Source organism: Salmo trutta, chromosome 29 (genome assembly GCF_901001165.1).
Source record: "Salmo trutta chromosome 29, fSalTru1.1, whole genome shotgun sequence".
Classification (NCBI taxonomy): domain Eukaryota; kingdom Metazoa; phylum Chordata; class Actinopteri; order Salmoniformes; family Salmonidae; genus Salmo; species Salmo trutta.
In genome coordinates, this window is record NC_042985.1 from 5,912,184 (window position 1) to 5,929,144 (window position 16,961).

The 16,961-nt window shown below is 43.0% G+C and overlaps 1 protein-coding gene across 5 annotated transcripts in view; it reads left to right on the forward strand.

Moving 5' to 3' along the window:
* LOC115166810 (zinc finger protein 609) overlaps positions 1-16,961 on the forward strand; it is a 109,595-nt gene that overhangs the window by 20,733 nt on the left and 71,901 nt on the right. For 4 of the 5 annotated variants that reach the window (XR_003870366.1, XM_029720647.1, XM_029720648.1 and 1 more), the window contains exon 2: positions 4,572-5,440. The exons of the other annotated variant lie outside the window; for it this stretch is intronic. Coding sequence is in view for 3 of the 4 variants with exons in the window: in XM_029720647.1 (XP_029576507.1) it covers positions 4,694-5,440 (747 nt within the window). In the remaining variant the exon portion in view is untranslated. The remainder of the gene's footprint in view (positions 1-4,571; positions 5,441-16,961) is intronic. 5 annotated transcript variants of the gene reach the window in all.

Genomic DNA, 16,961 nt, shown 5'->3' on the forward strand with positions numbered 1-16,961 from the left:
TTGGAATAGATTCCTGTTGGAACGTTCCTCAAATTATACCCACCTGGGTTGAAGTCATAAACAGCGCAATGCTTGAAGCACAGCGAAGGGCTGTTTGAATGAATGCTTACGAGCCTGCTGCTGCCTACTTCCGCTCAGTCAGACTGCTCTATCAAATCATAGACTTAATTATAATATAATAAACACACAGAAATACGAGCCTTGGGTCATTAATATGGTCGAATCTGGAAACTATCATCTCGAAAACAAACGTTTTTTTCTTTCAGTGACATACGGAACCGTTCCGTATTTTATCTAACGGGTGGCTAAGTGTAAATATTCCTGTTAGGCATTGATGTTTATGGTTAGGTACATTGGTGCAACGACAGTACTTTTTTCGCAAATGCGCTTGTTAAATCAACACCCATTTGTCGAAGTAGGCTGTGATTCAATGAAAATGAACAGGCCCCGCATCGATTATATGCAACGCAGAACACGTTAGATAAACTAGTAATATCATCAACCATGTGTATTTAACTAGTGATTATGTTAATATTAATCTATTTTTATAAGTCTAATGCTAGCTAGCAACTTACCTTTTGCTTCTTGCTGCCATCGCGTAACAAGTAGTCAGCCTGTTAATCCTTGTGGAGTGCAATGTAAGGCAGGTGGTTAGAGCGTTGGACTGGTAACCGAAGGTTGCAAAAACGAATCCCCCCTTAACAAGGCAGTTAACCCCCGTTTCTAGGCCGTCATTGTAAATAAGAATGTGTTCTTAATCTGACTTGCCTAGTTAAATAAAGGTGTAAAAAAAAAAAAAAGGGCAAATCGGTGGCCAAAAATACCAATTACCGATTGTTATGAAAACTTGAAATCGGCCATTCCGATTAATCGGTCGACCTCTAATTACCACAACCAACTGGACTGGAGTGTGGACCTCAGTTCATCTTTCAATCACCCATGTGGGTATATGCTCCTAAAAACCAATGAGGAGATGGGAGAGGTGGGACTTGCAGCTCGTCGAGCATCACAAATAGAACCAAGTTCTATTTTAGTGCCTGGCTACGCAGATGTTCGTTGACTCGCGCAAGCTATGATTGAATAACATGTATGTGTAACTATATTTTGCAATGCAGGTGACGCAAGCGGTGTGGTCAGCATGTTAGAGCTGAGCAGGCATGTGTTTAAGAGCATAATGTCTCTTGGATAAGATGGACATTATGGATAATTAAAAGTGATGTCAACTCGTGTGTGTGTGTGTGTGTGTGTGTGTGTGTGTGTGAGTTACAAATACAGAGGCCATGTTGGAGAAAGCTATCACATCTGGTGCAGTAGACTGTATTTGAAGAAATGGTAGGCCTAGACCTAAGCTTTAATAACCTCTTATGGATCTCTTAAGCGCGAATCCTGTTAGCGGGATTGATTTGACAACATCCAGTGAAATTGTAGCGCGCCAAATTCAAACTACAGAAATATCAATATTCAACCTTCACAAAAATATAAGTGTAATACATCAAAATAAAGCTTAGCTTGTTAATCCAGCCGCCGTGTCAAATTTCAAAAAGGCTTTTCGGCGAAAGCAAAACATGCGATTTTCTGAGGACAGCGCCCTGCATACAAACACAAAAACATATTTCAACCAGGCAGGTGCGACAAAGTCAGAAATAGCCATATAATAAATGCCTTGCCTTTTGAAGATCTTCTTTTTGCAATCTCAAATGTCTCAGTGACACAATGAATGGTCTTTTTGTTCGATAATGTTCTTCTTTATGTCCCAAAAATGTCAATTTATTTAGCACGTTTGATTCAGAAATACACCGGTTCCAACATGACTACAAAGTATCTAATACGTTACCTGTAAACTTGGTCCAAATATTTCAAGCAACGTTCCTCATCCAACCTCGGGTATCCTAAAATGTAAATTAAACAATCAAATTTAAGATGGAATTAACTGTTTCTAATACTGGATAAAAACAACGTGAAGCGCGCTTCAGTTCACGTGCAACAAAAGACAAAAGCCCTTCAGAGTGACACCTACAAAGAACAGCCCTACTTCTTAATTTCTCAAAAGAAAAACATTGAACAATTTCTAAAGACTGACATCTAGTGGAAGACATAGGAACTGCAATCTGGGCCCTAATAAATCAGGTCTCCCATAGAAACCCATTCGGAAAACACAGTGACCTCAAAAACAAATTCCTTGGATGGATTGTGCTCGGGGTTTCACCTGCCAAATCAGTTCTGTTATACTCACAGACATTATGCTAACAGTTTTAGAAACTTCAGTGTTTTTTCTATCCAAATCTACTAATTATATGCATATCCTAGCTTCTGGGCCTGACTAGCAGGCAGTTTACTTTGGGCACGCTTTTCATCCGGACGTGAAAATACTGCCCCCTATCTCAGAGAGTATATGAAGCTAAGTGCTAACATGATCACAATGCGTTTGTGTAAGGCATGCCTTTTAACAGCACTTTATTTAGCCTACATTATGGTGTTGGGCTGTGCCTTTCCTCTGGCATCATTCAATGTTAGTGTTTTCTTAAGCTGCCGTGTTGATGCAGGGGTTGTCAGTGTCCACTTGACAGAGTATGGCTATGTTAACCCTGTGAGCGTGAGCAGTGAGGCCAGTTAGTCTTCGTCCCTCACCAGTGACACTATCAGCAGTCCTTCTGGAATGAGCCAGTCACTCAGAACAGTGGGGCCACGGTTGGCCGTCAATCAGGATTTACGTTTCCCAGGGTTGCCATGGTGACTGTGGGAAATGGTTATGGAGACCAGGATTTCTGTGCAACGCGGTAGCACCTTTGGGATTATGGTGGAGTTTGGGCAGCTTTTAGATAATGTAGTGTTAAAGGATGGATCATTGTCCCTGTTTAGTCACATTTGGTTAACAAAATGCATCTTTTGCTACAAGCATTTGGTTGTATTTAATCAAGAAAACAATGTCTCTACTACTGGGTGAAGAGAACTGTGGCTCCAGGATAAACAAGCCAATTTGACACCTATTTATTTACTTACAGGACTAGTTGAATCTTTCTTTACCTTTACCTTACCCCCGACCTTGTTCATTACCAGTTTGATTGAATAGGTCCCAATGTAATGGCATGTCGTTGTTTTTTTCTTGATAGTAAAGACATCACAAGCCTTCCTGAACCGAATAATGTTAGATCAAGCTGTAGGCCTGTCAGTTGTGAATAGTGTTAGATCAAGCTGTATGCTTATGTCAGTTGAATAATGTTAGATCAAGCTGTATGCTTGTCAGTTGTGAATAGTGTTAGATCAAGCTGTATGCCTGTCAGTTGTGAATAGTGTTAGATCAAGCTGTATGCTTATGTCAGTTGAATAATGTTAGATCAAGCTGTATGCCTGTCAGTTGTGAAGTGTGTTGGATCAAGCTGTATGCTTGTCAGTTGTGAGTAGTGTTGGATCAAGCTGTATGCTTGTCAGTTGTGAATAGTGTTGGATCAAGCTGTATGCTTGTCAGTTGTGAATAGTGTTGGATCAAGCATCTAACTTTAAGAATCAGCTGTCAGAGCAGCTTACCAATCACTGTACCTGTACACAGCCAATCTGTAAATAGCACACCCAACTACCTCATCCCCATATTGTTATTTATCATCTTGCTCTCTACTTGCACACCATCTGTACATCTATCACTCCAGTGTTAATGCTAAATTGTAATTATTTCACCTCTATGGCCTATTTATTGCCTTTTCTCCCTGCTGTTCTACATTTGCACACACTGTACATCAATTTTCTATTGTGTTATTGACTGTACGTTTGTTTATGTGTAACTCTGTGTTGTTTTTGTCGCACTGCTTTGCTTTATCTTGGCCAGGGCGCAGTTGTAAATGAGAACTTGTTCTCAACTGGCCTACCTGGTTAAATAAAGGTGAAATAATTAAAAGCTGTAGGCCTATGTCAGTTGCATGAATGGAGAACATGTGCTTACATGTTTTGCCTTGTGGTCTGCACTCAGTCTTCATAGAGGTCTGGAGGGCTGCACTGAAATGTTATATTTTCTCATCATTAGAATTTGCAATGGCCCTCTGTCCATAAATAAAAAATAAAAATAAATTATTATCGAATGTTTCCTAACTCTGTAGCTTTTGTTTCAGTAGTTGTTTGCAAGCTGGACAGAGTGAAGTGACAAATTGTAGAGCTGTTATCATTTCAACACAGTGTCGGTTTAGTTTTTGTAATTTAAATGTAGATTTAGGCTGTAATTTGCGAATCGAATGCACACCAATTTTACCTGTAGAATTGCATGAAAATGTCAGCAGTCAGACATCTACAACAGGTGGTCCCTAAAACACAACGAGCTGAACGATTTTCAGACCAACGCTAGATCCACATTAGTGCAATGAGTTTGAGCCTTGAGGTTGTTTTCATTGGCAATTAAAACAATTCTTGAACCTTTATTCTTCATTGCTGTGAGGAGTTCAAAGGTTTTATCACCTTCAAACTTCCTGTGAATTTTTGTTGTCTTCTGTGGTGCTGCTCAGCCCTTTTTGTTTTATGTCATTGGTTGGCTGAGCATTACCTACTGTATTGGATAGATGTAACTATTTTTCTCTTTTTCCCCCCAGGGCAAAATGTGGGTAAATAGGAAGGGGATACCTAGACCCTAAGGATTCTCTCAACCCAGTCCCCCAGCAGTCAGAGAAGGTGGCGGACCTCATTGAGGCAAACCTGGGCCGTTGGCACTAAAATGTCCTTAAGTAGTGGCACTGCAGGCGGGAAAGGTGTGGACTCGAATGCGGTGGACACTTACGACAGCGGTGATGAGTGGGACATCGGTGTAGGAAATCTGATTATCGACCTAGACGCTGACTTAGAAAAGGACAAACTTGAGATGTCTGGAACCAAGGACGGAGGGGCTATGACGGCTCCGCCCAGTGCTGTTGCAGCTTTGCCTGACAACATCAGATTTGTTAGTCCTGTACCTGGCCCTCAAGGCAAGGAGAGTAAATCTAAATCCAAACGCAGCAAAAACTCAAAAGACAATAGTAGCAAGGTCTCAGCTGGAGATGGGGCCAAGAAAGAAGGGCAGACGCGAACCCAAGGGGAACCAACCAACACTGGTGCTACTGCAGGAGCCACTAGCAACAATTCCACTACTGGCAAAGGAATGGAGAAGGGTGGCAAAGTCTCTCGGAACAGTGGTAAAAAAGACAAGGAAGGGACAAGTGGGAAAAGTAAGAAGGAGAAAAGCGAGGGAGTGCCAGTGGTGGTAATAGCTGCCACTGAAAAGGAGGTGGTTTCTCAAGTAGCTTTGGGGGTTAACCGTAGTACCCCCTTTGAGAACACACAATCTACAGACTTGGTAGGGGATGATCAGTTGGGGAATATTGCACTTGAGTCTGTTGGGATTGTTCCAGCATTGACAATTAAAACTGAACCGCAGGAGCTGGACAATATAGAATGCAGAACATTGAAGAAAGTGAAAAATGAAAAGGTGAGTGCTATTAAACAAATTATTGCTTGGAATGTTTAAGCTGAATGTGTATCACTATGCAAGACCAATTTCCAAACCTTTGCCAAGCTGTAGGTTCAGATTTAATTCCATTTGAGATGTGGTTTTTGGTTGAACTATATTCTAACTTTATTGGAACAGGATGTAGCCTTGTCAGGGGTTTGGAGCTGTGCCTGCTGTTTCTCACCACTTTAGTTTTGTCTAATTGAAGACATTGCCCTCATTTCACATCAGTTGTGAGTATCAGTCAGGACAATCTGGTCATGATGGCGTTTCTGAAATATCTTGTCCCTCTGCCTTTCGTTAAACAGGAAAAGCCTGGAAGAACTTTAAAGTGCTTGGCTACAGTTCATTATTATTATTATTATTATTATTACAATTGTGTCTGTGGTTATTAAACTTCATAAATATCCTAACATGTTCTACACAGGATATTTGTATTTCAAAATCAATCAATTAGCTTGCTGACTAGCTAGTTGATTGCTGATGGCAACGCCTGTTTTCCCCTCTTCAAACATAGACATTGTCATGCAAGAAACTCATGAACAGTTGCTTAACTATTTACCAGCACTTATCCTGTCTCCTCATTGAGCTGGTCTATCAGTGTGTCTATTGTGTGCTCAAACAGCCTTTTCATGCTCTGTTAGTACCAGCACTGGAGGGAGGTGCTGGGGATTGTTTTGTCTGTCGTCGTGTTCCATTCTTAATCCCACAAGCCCCGGCAATGCCTGGTGGGTGGGGGAGGGGGTGGCAGAGCACTCCCTCACTTTCACTGCTGCTATGAAAGTGAAGTGGGGGGGAAGGGCCTTCGAAGAAGCAAGTTTCCCTCTGTCAGGAATGCAAAGCTGTGAAGTCTCCTCAGATAACTCAAACAGGGAAGGAAATCTAAGGACAAAAGGTTTAGCAATCAGAAAGGACTCGGGCAACCCAATCAGCTCGGCATGGATTGGTTGACGACCTTGAACAAAGGCAAAGGGTCAGACTCAGCACTGGGTTCTTAGACTCATCAGGGTCTCCAGAAAACTGTTGCCAATAGTGTTTCACTGAATTCATATCTGATTCCTTGAGAATCTAAAGGCCTATGTTTAAACGGAGGCCTCAATACAATGGACGTCTAGACCACATTAATGATGAATACAATGTATGTTGTATTGTTTTGTATGTATGTTTTATGACATTGACATTTAAAACATTTTTTTTAACCTTTTATTTAACTAGGCAAGTCAGTTAAGAACAAATTCTTATTTACAATGATGGCCTACCAGGGAACAGTGGGTTAACTGCCTTGTTCAGGGGCAGAACGACAGATTTTTACCTTGTCAGCTCGGGGATTCGATCCAGAAACCTTTCGGTTACTTGCCCAATGCTCTAACTACTAGGCTACCTGCAGCCCCAAAAATATGGCATATTCAATGTTGTCCAACATGTCTCATCTTCATGCCATGGGTGTTCCAGAGTTCAAATCACATTTGCCCAAACTGTGAACAGTATCTATAATAAAAGTCATAAGATATTTGAATAGCATGTTAAGTCATCCAGATGGTTCCCAGTTAGTAGCATGTTAGAGCTTCTGAGCTGTAGCTTAATAAAGGTGTTGTACGTGACGAGGAAAGTGCTCTGCCTTCTAGACAGTTGACAGTAACTGGGTGTGATTTGTTATTCGTCATCTCAAATACATTCTCTTTTTATTTATTTATTTATTTATTTAATGATGACTTACTAACTCATGCTCTTACCCTCTTTGAGTGTGTGACTGTGCTCGCACAGTCTCCATCTTAGGACAGAGCTCCTAAAGCATTGGCTCTTGTTTCTGGAATAAATCATCTCTGCTCCCTCAACTACAGCACTGCCCACCCTCTCTCTCGCTCTCTCTCGCTCACTCATTATACAAGCCTGGAGGAGCCAGGCATTCATTCGTCAGCTGCCTCGACGTGATGCTGGCCTTGACGAATGGAGCAGCTCTTATGGAAAATTACATTAGCAATGTCAGTTCAAAAGAGGAAGGAGGAAAAAAGGGTCTGTGCTTGAGAGTGAAAGAGCCTGGCCACCACTGTGTAGTTGCTGATGTGCAGTTAGGGGAGAAAGGGCTCTCATGAGAACTAGCTTTATTTCCTTTTCTTGCCTCTGACTTACTGGTGCTATTGTGTTAGAGCTCATTCCTTTTAAATAACACCAAGGCTTTGATGACTCTGGACGAGGAGGGAGGGATGACTGGTTTTGAGGGGAGTGTCAATTGCGTAGAGGGTAGACTATACCTGTTCATATATGCTGGTTAGCCCAATTCCAACAAGAGACTTGATGTGTAGTCCTAAACACAGAACTTGCTATTCTCCCATTTATATTTTTGTGTGGAAAAACAAGGCTACACAGCAAGCAGGGATTGGGGAAAAACTGTATTTCCCTAATCTGTTCAGCCAAATCCTACCTGGAATGTTAACTTGCTTGGTCCTGCTGAGGCACCTTGACATGAAGCCACATTGTTTCAGCCCTAGCACCATGACGGTGCTTTCTTTTCAGCTGTTAGTCGTCTAGCCTAGACGTGTTCCCTTTGAGCTGCTGAACAAAGCATTATGAAATGTAGCCGAAATCTACTCCATGTCGACCTGTTCATTTCAATCAGTTATTTTTTATAGATATTTTACCACCTTTTTCTTCCCAGTTTTGTGATATCCAATTGGTAGTTACGATCTTGTCTCATCGCCGCTGGAACTCCCCAACAGACACAGCCTGGGATCGAACCCGATGGATGCTGTAGTAGCGCCTCAGCACTGCGATCCAGTCCCTTAGACCGCTGCGCCACTCGGGAGGGCCTCAATCATGTTTTGGCCCTAGCACTATGACGAAGCATTCTTTTCAGCGTCTAGCCTCGACGTGTTCCTTTTCAACTGCTTCCTCACCAATATCAGTCTGGGTTCAAACTGAGCATTATGATATGCAGCCTAAGTCTACTCATGAGTCAAATGTTAAATGACTACACTTCACCCCGTGGAGCGCAGAGGGACTGAATTTTTTTTGCCCTAATTCCAGAGCAGAGAAACCATCCGATAAAGAGGCGTGCAGTGCTCTGTTGTCGCCTCAAGCGAGTGTGGAGAAGTGATTCCTCTTGATCAGCAGACTTGTATGTTCCATGTGGTTGCAGCAAATGAAGAGCCCCCATTCAGGCTGTCGTGAGAGGCCTCTGTAGGTAATGGGAATCTCACAATGAAATTGTTATCTTGTTAAATGCTTTGAAGGCAAGAATGACTGAATATCCTAATGCTTGGAAATGTGTATCATATGTTGAATCAATGGTGTTTTCTTTTCCTGGGTGGTAACTATCCATGCTTGAATTGCTTTTCCTGGTGTTAGAAACCTTGATTTCTCATTCCTCAAGGTGTTATTCTGTTCACTAGGATCCTGACAGCCATGTCTGTGGTATAAATCATTAGCATAATAGAAAATCCAATGTGGAAAGTGAAAAGACACTCCTTCCCCTGGCTCTCCTTAGCTCTTTTCCTGTGGTTGGCCTCCACCATTGCCCAGCTTCAATTTCATTGAAAACAAAGCTTGTTGGCCCTACATGCCTATTTTCAGTTGATTTGACAACCTACTGTTGAGAGAACCTGCATGTGTGTTTAGATGCGTGTGTGTGAGGAACAGATGAAGGGAGGCATTTTGCAGCAGCGAACTCAGTCAGTGCTGCTGTGATTCCTGTAGTGCTGCCTCTATCTGTTAGAAACACTCTCCCCCAGGGAGCCCCCCTCTCTACTCCAGTAAAAACACTCCACACTAATTGTTTTCCACGTCTGTCATTAGCCTCTGTCTCCACAACAACGTAAAAGGCTGTGAGGCTAAACACAATACAAGGGAGGGTTAGTGACGGCGAAACTACTTTGCCCACCTATTTAGAAAAAGCTATAGCCTTGGATTATTGAGGCTAGGTCAGTTAACTTTTGACCCCTGAATGGTGTTAAGGAGATAAGGATTGGGTAAGCTGATCTGACTACTTTTTGGTTGAGCTAGCCTGTTTGTCTCAGATCCAGAAACATTTAGGCTGGAGTTTGCCTGAGGTTGCGGTTGAATTCAGTGTTTTAATGTGTTTCCTTTTGTCTCTTTATGAAAAGGACACATTCATTATCCTCTTTGTTTCCTCAAAGCATGTGCAGGCAAGCTGTTAAAGGCCTTTTGTCTCGGCTCTTCTGAATTTCTCAAACTGTTGGGAAGCATAAACACGTTTCCTTTCAGTGTTTTATATAAACTCAGATCAGACAAGCATTCATAATACTGAGGAAAAGACCCAACATTTGTCACAATCTTTAGGCTGTCAGTTGCTGCAGATATTGCCATGATCTATTCGCATCAATATTATGCTACATTCATTTTTGGCATGCCAGCAAAAAGCAGCCTTGAACCTGGAATGTGTGTCAGTGTTGCTACTGGCTCCTCTGCAGTATACGTAAGGAGTTTGCTTCGGTATGTGGGTCTTGTTTCCTTTCCAACTTTCCCCACTTAAGAAAGCCTTGTTATCTGGGGTTGCTATTGTCGTAGGGTGATGAGGCAACACGATGAAGTGGGAAATACTGATTCCTACTCCGCAAGCAAGCGGGTGAAATCCTGTCAAGGCATATTCTGCTGTATAGCCACCACTTAGCCTTTTGCTCTGTCTTTACAGTCACCCGCTCAGAAAGACCCTCCTATACAAATGCGTTTCTTTGTTCTGTAGGCTAGATGGCTGAATGATTCATTATCAGTCGGTCACAAATGTCTACCCTCAAGAGGTCTGTATTTAAGCAGCAATTTGCAAAACCGTTTGTTTGCTGTCAGCTAGCACAGTTCTCTCTAGTCCTTTTCCAAAAGGGTACAGGTGTGACAATTTACATTACTGCCAAGAACGTCTCACCAAATGTTTGTGCGGTGGCCTCAATGTACCATTACATAAGGAGCCTTAGCTCAGGGCTATTTTTTGTGTGGTTGTCGTATTCCTGATGTACAATGTCACTTTACTGTATCTGGGATTAAAGAGACGGGAGAACATTCCCAGAGCTGGTTCTGCCTCAGGAACAAGCTTCCTCCCCATCCCCCACGGTCAGACCAGAGGCCTCGTCAGGGAATGGGAAAGCTGCGGCCCACTGAGTTTATAGTGCTGTCGGACAATGTTCCAGGAAATCCTTGTCAAGAGCCTTGAGAGACCCTTGTGTGGAAATATTTAATATTGGAACCCAGTCCTGGCTGGTCATAAACTGTGTCTGTAGACATTTAGCAGGCTCCTTGACCTGGAGAACCGCGGGCTTGATTTGTGCCCTCTTGTTCCTTTCTGAAAGCTGCTGGGAGCACTGAAAGATCTGCTTTTGTACACAACAGAAGACTTTTACTTCCAGCTAGGTTTACATTGAATAAATCAAACTCTCACCGTCATCACAAGGACTACGATGAATTTGTGAAAGATAACACCATTGTCTTAAAGAAGAGTTGAAATGTGTTAGGCCTTCTGTACGTTCTGCCTTCTATCTGCTGTTGCTCATAACCTAGAGACTGGTTTGGAACACTAAGCTAACCATTGTTGGCTTAATCATTGAAACCATTTTAATCATGGATCTTTTGAAAATGGATAACTGTTGGCCTGTGCCTGTTCTGTAACCTATTTTCTTTTGTTGTAACATATGGGGTCTTTGTCAATATGGGGGATGTGCCTGTTTTTAATTTGCTCCTGAAGGTGTCGCAATAAAATGTTGACTTTCGCAAAGCTTGTGGAGGAGCCTATAAACCTCGCTGCACCGTGCTGGGAGGCCACATGTTGTTTTGTTCCTCCTCTATTGGGATAACAAGGCGATTTTGCTGGGAATGGCAGCACTGTAGCCTGAGCCTTCATGCTGAAAAATGTCACTACCAATGTCGATTTTGATCATTTCTATTTTTTTTGTTTTAGTTTTAAAATTCATGATGTTCTGATATCTAACAGAAGCGTACAGTTATTTACCTTCCTATTGAGGGGTAAACTGGGTACCACCTCGGAGGCTAGATTGTAGATTAGATTAATGTATAGCAAAGGAAATGGAGGAGTAGGCTTATAATAATTGTGAATGAGCCTGTGAATTGATCTGTGTTCATATGGTTTGAGTTGCTGAGGACTGGGGTCTTTGAATGCCCTCATGTTTTCCTCAGGTACCATAGGCTATTTCTGTTAAAACGTGAGCTTTCGCTGTGTACACCTAGCAGCAATATCCTCATAGAAAATGTATGGGGAGGCTGGCTTCAAGGTCGCAAAACATCTTTGACTCGTCCTGTAAAAGTGATCACAGTTCTGAGAAACAAAGCCCTTTCATGCCTTGTCTCTCTCCTCCCTCTGTCTCCTAAGCTTTGTACAAGACTAGGCGTGTGCGTGTGTCTGGATCAGTGTGCTGTCAGAGAAGCATGTGGGGGGGAAGGGAGAGAGGCTAGCCCGCGCTGCTAATTCAGCTCATGAAAGACTTATGCAGTGAGAGCAGCTGTCTTCCATTGTCAGCCAGCAAATTTCCAATGCGCCTCATTTCGCCTATCAATGCGTGAGTAGCAGGAAAGCCGGGGGTGGGGGGGACAGAGGGGAACAAACAAACAAAGAACGAGAGGGGGGGAAAGGGAGAAGGCCGAGATTTTGATGGTATGGAGTCGATGTATTTTCTCTGCTTAGGGGTGGGGAGGATGTGGAGTTGGGTCAGCGGTCTAGTAATAAACCATCCATCTATTCATACGCCAGCTACACAAGGAAAAAGGGCTCTGCTGTTATGAGGGAAGAGAGGGCAACTGATGGGTAGAGGAGTGAGGAGGGAAATGGGGGGGTAGAGGACCAACTGGGGTTAAGGGAGGGGTAGAGGACCAACTGGGGTTCAGGAAGGGGGAGGGGTAGAGGACCAACTGGGGTTAAGGAAGGGGGGAGGGTGTAGAGGACCAACTGGGGTTAAGGAAGGGGGGAGGGGTAGAGGACCAACTGGGGTTAAGGAAGGGGGAGGGGTAGAGGACCAACTGGGGTTAAGGAAGGGGGGAGGGGTAGAGGACCAACTGGGGTTCAGGAAGGGGGGAGGGGTAGAGGACCAACTGGGGTTAAGGAAGGGGGGAGGGGTAGAGGACCAACTGGGGTTAAGGAAGGGTGGAGGGGGTAGAGGACCAACTGGGGTTAAGGAAGGGGGGAGGGGGTAGAGGACCAACTGGGGTTAAGGAAGGGGGGAGGGGTAGAGGACCAACTGGGGTTAACCTCTATGGGCTATGTGGGACGCAAGTGTCCCACCCCTGGTACACCCTATCAACAACAGGTGAAATATCAAGAGCGCCAAATTTGAAAACAATTAAATGTCATAATTCAAATTTCTCAAACATACAACTATCTTACACCCTTTGAAAGATAAACATCTCCTTAATCTAACCACGTTGTCCGATTTCAAAAAGGCTTTACGGCGAAAGCATAAAGTTAGATTATGTTAGGAGAGTACCTTGAAAATAGCTGTGTGTAATGTTTTGTCAATGCAAAGACACGCGTCACCAAAAGCAGAAAACCAGCTAAAATTATGCACTAACCTTTGACAATCTCCATCAGATGACACTCCTAGGACATTATGTTAGACAATACATGCATTTTTAGTTCTATCAAGTTCATATTTATATCCAAAAATAGCGTTTTACTATGGCGTTGATGTTGAGGAAATCTTTTCCCTCCAATACCGCCAGTCAAATCAGCACAACAAATTAAATAATTACTATTCGAAAACATTGGTAAAATATTATATTGTCATTCAAAGAATTATAGATTTACATCCCTTGAACGCAACCGGATTGCCAGATTTAAAAATAACCTTACTGGGAAATCACACTTTGCAATAATCTGAGCACTGCGCCCAGAAAAATACGCTTTGCGATACAGACTAACCGCCATGTTGGAGAGATCTAAAATCGAAAATACTATGTAAATAATCCATTACCTTTGATTCTCTTCATCAGATGTCACTTCCAGGAATCCCAGGTCCATAACGAATGTAGTTTTGTTCGAAAAAGCTCATCATTTATGTCCAAAAAGCTCTGTGTTGTTAGCACATGATCTAAGCCCGCCGGACTTCTCTTCATGAAAGAGGGGAGAAAAAATATTTACGTTCGTTCAAACATGTCAAACGTTGTATAGCATAAATCATTAGTGCCTTTTTCAACCAGAACATGAATAATATTCAAGGCGGACGATTGCATTCTCTTTTAAAACGTATTGGAACGAGAGTACCCAACATGAACTCGCGCGCCAGAGTCTTGTCGGCCACCACCGTTCCATGTCTCTTGTTCGGTCAGATCTCACAGTATAAGACTCAAAACACTTTGTAAAGACTGGTGACATCTAGTGGAAGCCATAGGAAGTGCTCAAAGATTAATAAGCCCCTGTGTGTTTCAATGGCATAGGCTTAAGGGTAATTCAACACATCAGGTATTCACTTCCTGTCAGAATTTGTCTCAGGGTTTTGACTGCCATATGAGTTCTGTTATACTTACAGACACCATTCAAACAGTTTTAGAAAATTCAGTGTTTTCTATCCAAACCTGAACAATAATATGCATATTCTAGCTTCTGAGTTGGTGTAGGAGGCAGTTAAAAATGGGCACATATTTCTTTTCAAAATTCTCAATACTGCCCCCTATCCCCAACAGGTTGGAAGGGGGGAGGAGTAGAGGACCAACTGGGGTTCAGGAAGGGGGGAGGGGTAGAGGACCAACTGGGGTTCAGGAAGGTGGGAGGGGTAGAGGACCAACTGGGGTTCAGGAAGGGGGAGGGGTAGAGGACCAACTGGGGTTCAGGAAGGGGGAAGGGGTAGAGGACCAACTGGGGTTAAGGAAGGGGGGAGGGGAGGGGTAGAGGACCAACTGGGGTTAAGGAAGGGGGAGGACTAACTGGGGTTAAGGAAGGAAGGGGGGAGGGGAGGGTTAGAGGACCAACTGGGGTTAAGGAAGGGGGGAGGGTTAAGGAAGGGGGGAAGGGAGGGTTAAGGAAGGGGGGAGGACAGCGTTATGAATGGATCACCACTAGCGGAGTTGCCAATAACCAGATGAGAACTCCGTTCAGGCATTTCTTTTACACCAGCTACGTTAGGTTATGAATGGATGAAGTCTTTAACCCCCTACACACTGAATGGTTTGTCTGCTCAGCTTCAGCTGCATGGGGCTGGTGGAATGACAGGGAGAGGCCGGCTGGAAGGGCTGCTCTATTAAGCCGGATACAGTTCCAGGGTTCTTGAATCCTTGAGGCATTTGGTCTGATTAGCAGAACAAAACCCACACAGTGGGGAGGAGCAGACGTGGCTTTCCTCTGGCCTGGAATGTTCTGCCTGTGAGTGAAAGCTGGCACAGTGTCTGTTAGTCACTCTTGTTCTACTGTGTGTTTCAGGATTGTTGCCTGTTTTCAAAGTGTTTGGCTTAGTGCATTCTGTGGTGTGTCAATAATTTAGACCTAGGCTGTACGATACATGAAAGTGTCTTCCCCAGGCCTTAACTCATTTAGCGCTTTGTCATTTTGTTCAAAGTGTTAACTGCGTTATGAAACCACTCACTGTTGGACAAGCTTCTTCCACACGGAGACATTCATGACTCGACCACTCATGGAACAACTATTTTCAGCTTGAAAGAAATGTAGATTTGTGCGTACTGTAGTTGTTGGTGAGGCAACTCTTCAGAAAAGGTTTAGCTAGGGCTTTCAAGGTAGGAATGTCAAACCCCCCATTCAGGTCCTCTTTATGGAGGAATGTTCTTTGCACAGAAGTGCAGTGGGAGAGGAGGAGGAGGAGGACTAGAGGCAGCTTCTAGAAGACAGGGAGATAAAAGAGATTGTCTGTGTGCTGCGAACCTGCGGCTGCCATTAGTAATCTTGTCTTTTTGCCTTCCCACTTTGCGTTGGGAAAAAATAATGATTTTTAGAGATTTCTACTTCTACTATGAGGGGTTCTTTTACATTATGGGTAAACCAGAGGATTGCCTTTGAACAGTCCATTTACATGGCTAGTTTTAGCCTGGTTTGGTTTTGAGAACTTACATAGTACATTGGAAATCACCTAAGTTTCTGCTTGTTGTTTTAAAAAAAGCCCTTATGTTGGCCACTAATTGAAAAATCCCCTGGACATTTTATTTCCACTTAAAGCCTCCTGCGTCAATGCAATGTTCATCCTAAGCATTCGTTGAGACTGGCTGAGATCTGCTACTCCGCTGTATGCTGCATACTGTACTGTATACTGCATTCTAATGGGTGTGCTGTGTCCAGTGGCCAAAGCATGCCTGCTATTTGCTCGTGTGGTTAGCCTAATTAGTCAGTTAAATCGAGTGAGTCAGAATGAAACACTGGCATTCATTTATATTTATCACCCTGTTTCTCAAGCTACTTTTATAGGCTTGAAATGCAAGTGGGAGTTTACAGGTTAGCCTGTTATTCAACCTGAGTCGTTCCCTGTTCCTTTCCCTTGTAGCAAGTCATTTTACTACAGATTGAAAGAGTCTGGTTACAAATAGGATTATCTTCATAAAGGCAGGCTATATATCCAGTTCTGCGCTCATCTTGAAAGAGAGGCTTTGGTATTTTGTTGGAGACTGAGGCTCCATTCTACTCTGTACTCTTAGGAATATTCCAAAACCTGTGTCTCATTGCTTGATAAGAACCAGGGTAGAAAGGTGTCAGGACCTCACATTTCACCCTGGTACTGAAAACACTACCATCATTTAAAAACTAGACTGCATGGTTAATGCCAGCTGCTCAATACAATAAGGGTAGCTGTGAAGTCTAGCCTAATGCCTTTCTTTTCCTCTTGCCATTGGGCCTCTGTACCTTAGCAACTGTACCCTAGCAACAGTCTCTTACCAATGGACACCATTCTCATTGAAATACTGGTGAACCTACATAGGTGGTTGACCGAGACATTCTCCATATTTGCAACATGGACTTAGCCCTGTAACTGAGACTGTTTGCCTTGTTATCCCGTAGGCTTTTTCAAACATACTAATTAAAGCACACTTGCAGTGTACTGTTCTACTGATAACTTCAGGAAATTGCTGAGGAATTGTTTACGTCAGCAAGGTGGGTTACATTTCTGGGCAAATGGGTTCAGTCTGGCTGGGCTGGATTCGGCTCTATACATTTAAATATGTCCAACGCGGGACGATCAAGTACAATTTATATGTGGCTTAGCAGAACAGCTAACGTTAGCATTTGCTTTTTGGTGGAGATAATTAAAAAAACTACAAAATAATGTGCAAATAATACTTTGTGAAACAAATATGGAAAATCATATGGAAGTGTTTCTTCAGGAAAAAACACTGCTCTTGTCACAACTAGTGAAAGTATGTCAATATTTTCAGGTTAGGTTAGTTGACCTTGGAATTCTATAGAATAAAGGCTTGTTCTGTATTAGAAACAGACCATGAGTAGGCATTTGGAAGACCCTCTCTCTCTTGCTGTTATTTATCACCACTCTTCAAGCTCCAACCACAATTTTTTCTATGTTAAACCACTACTCCATCACATTACTCAAACCCT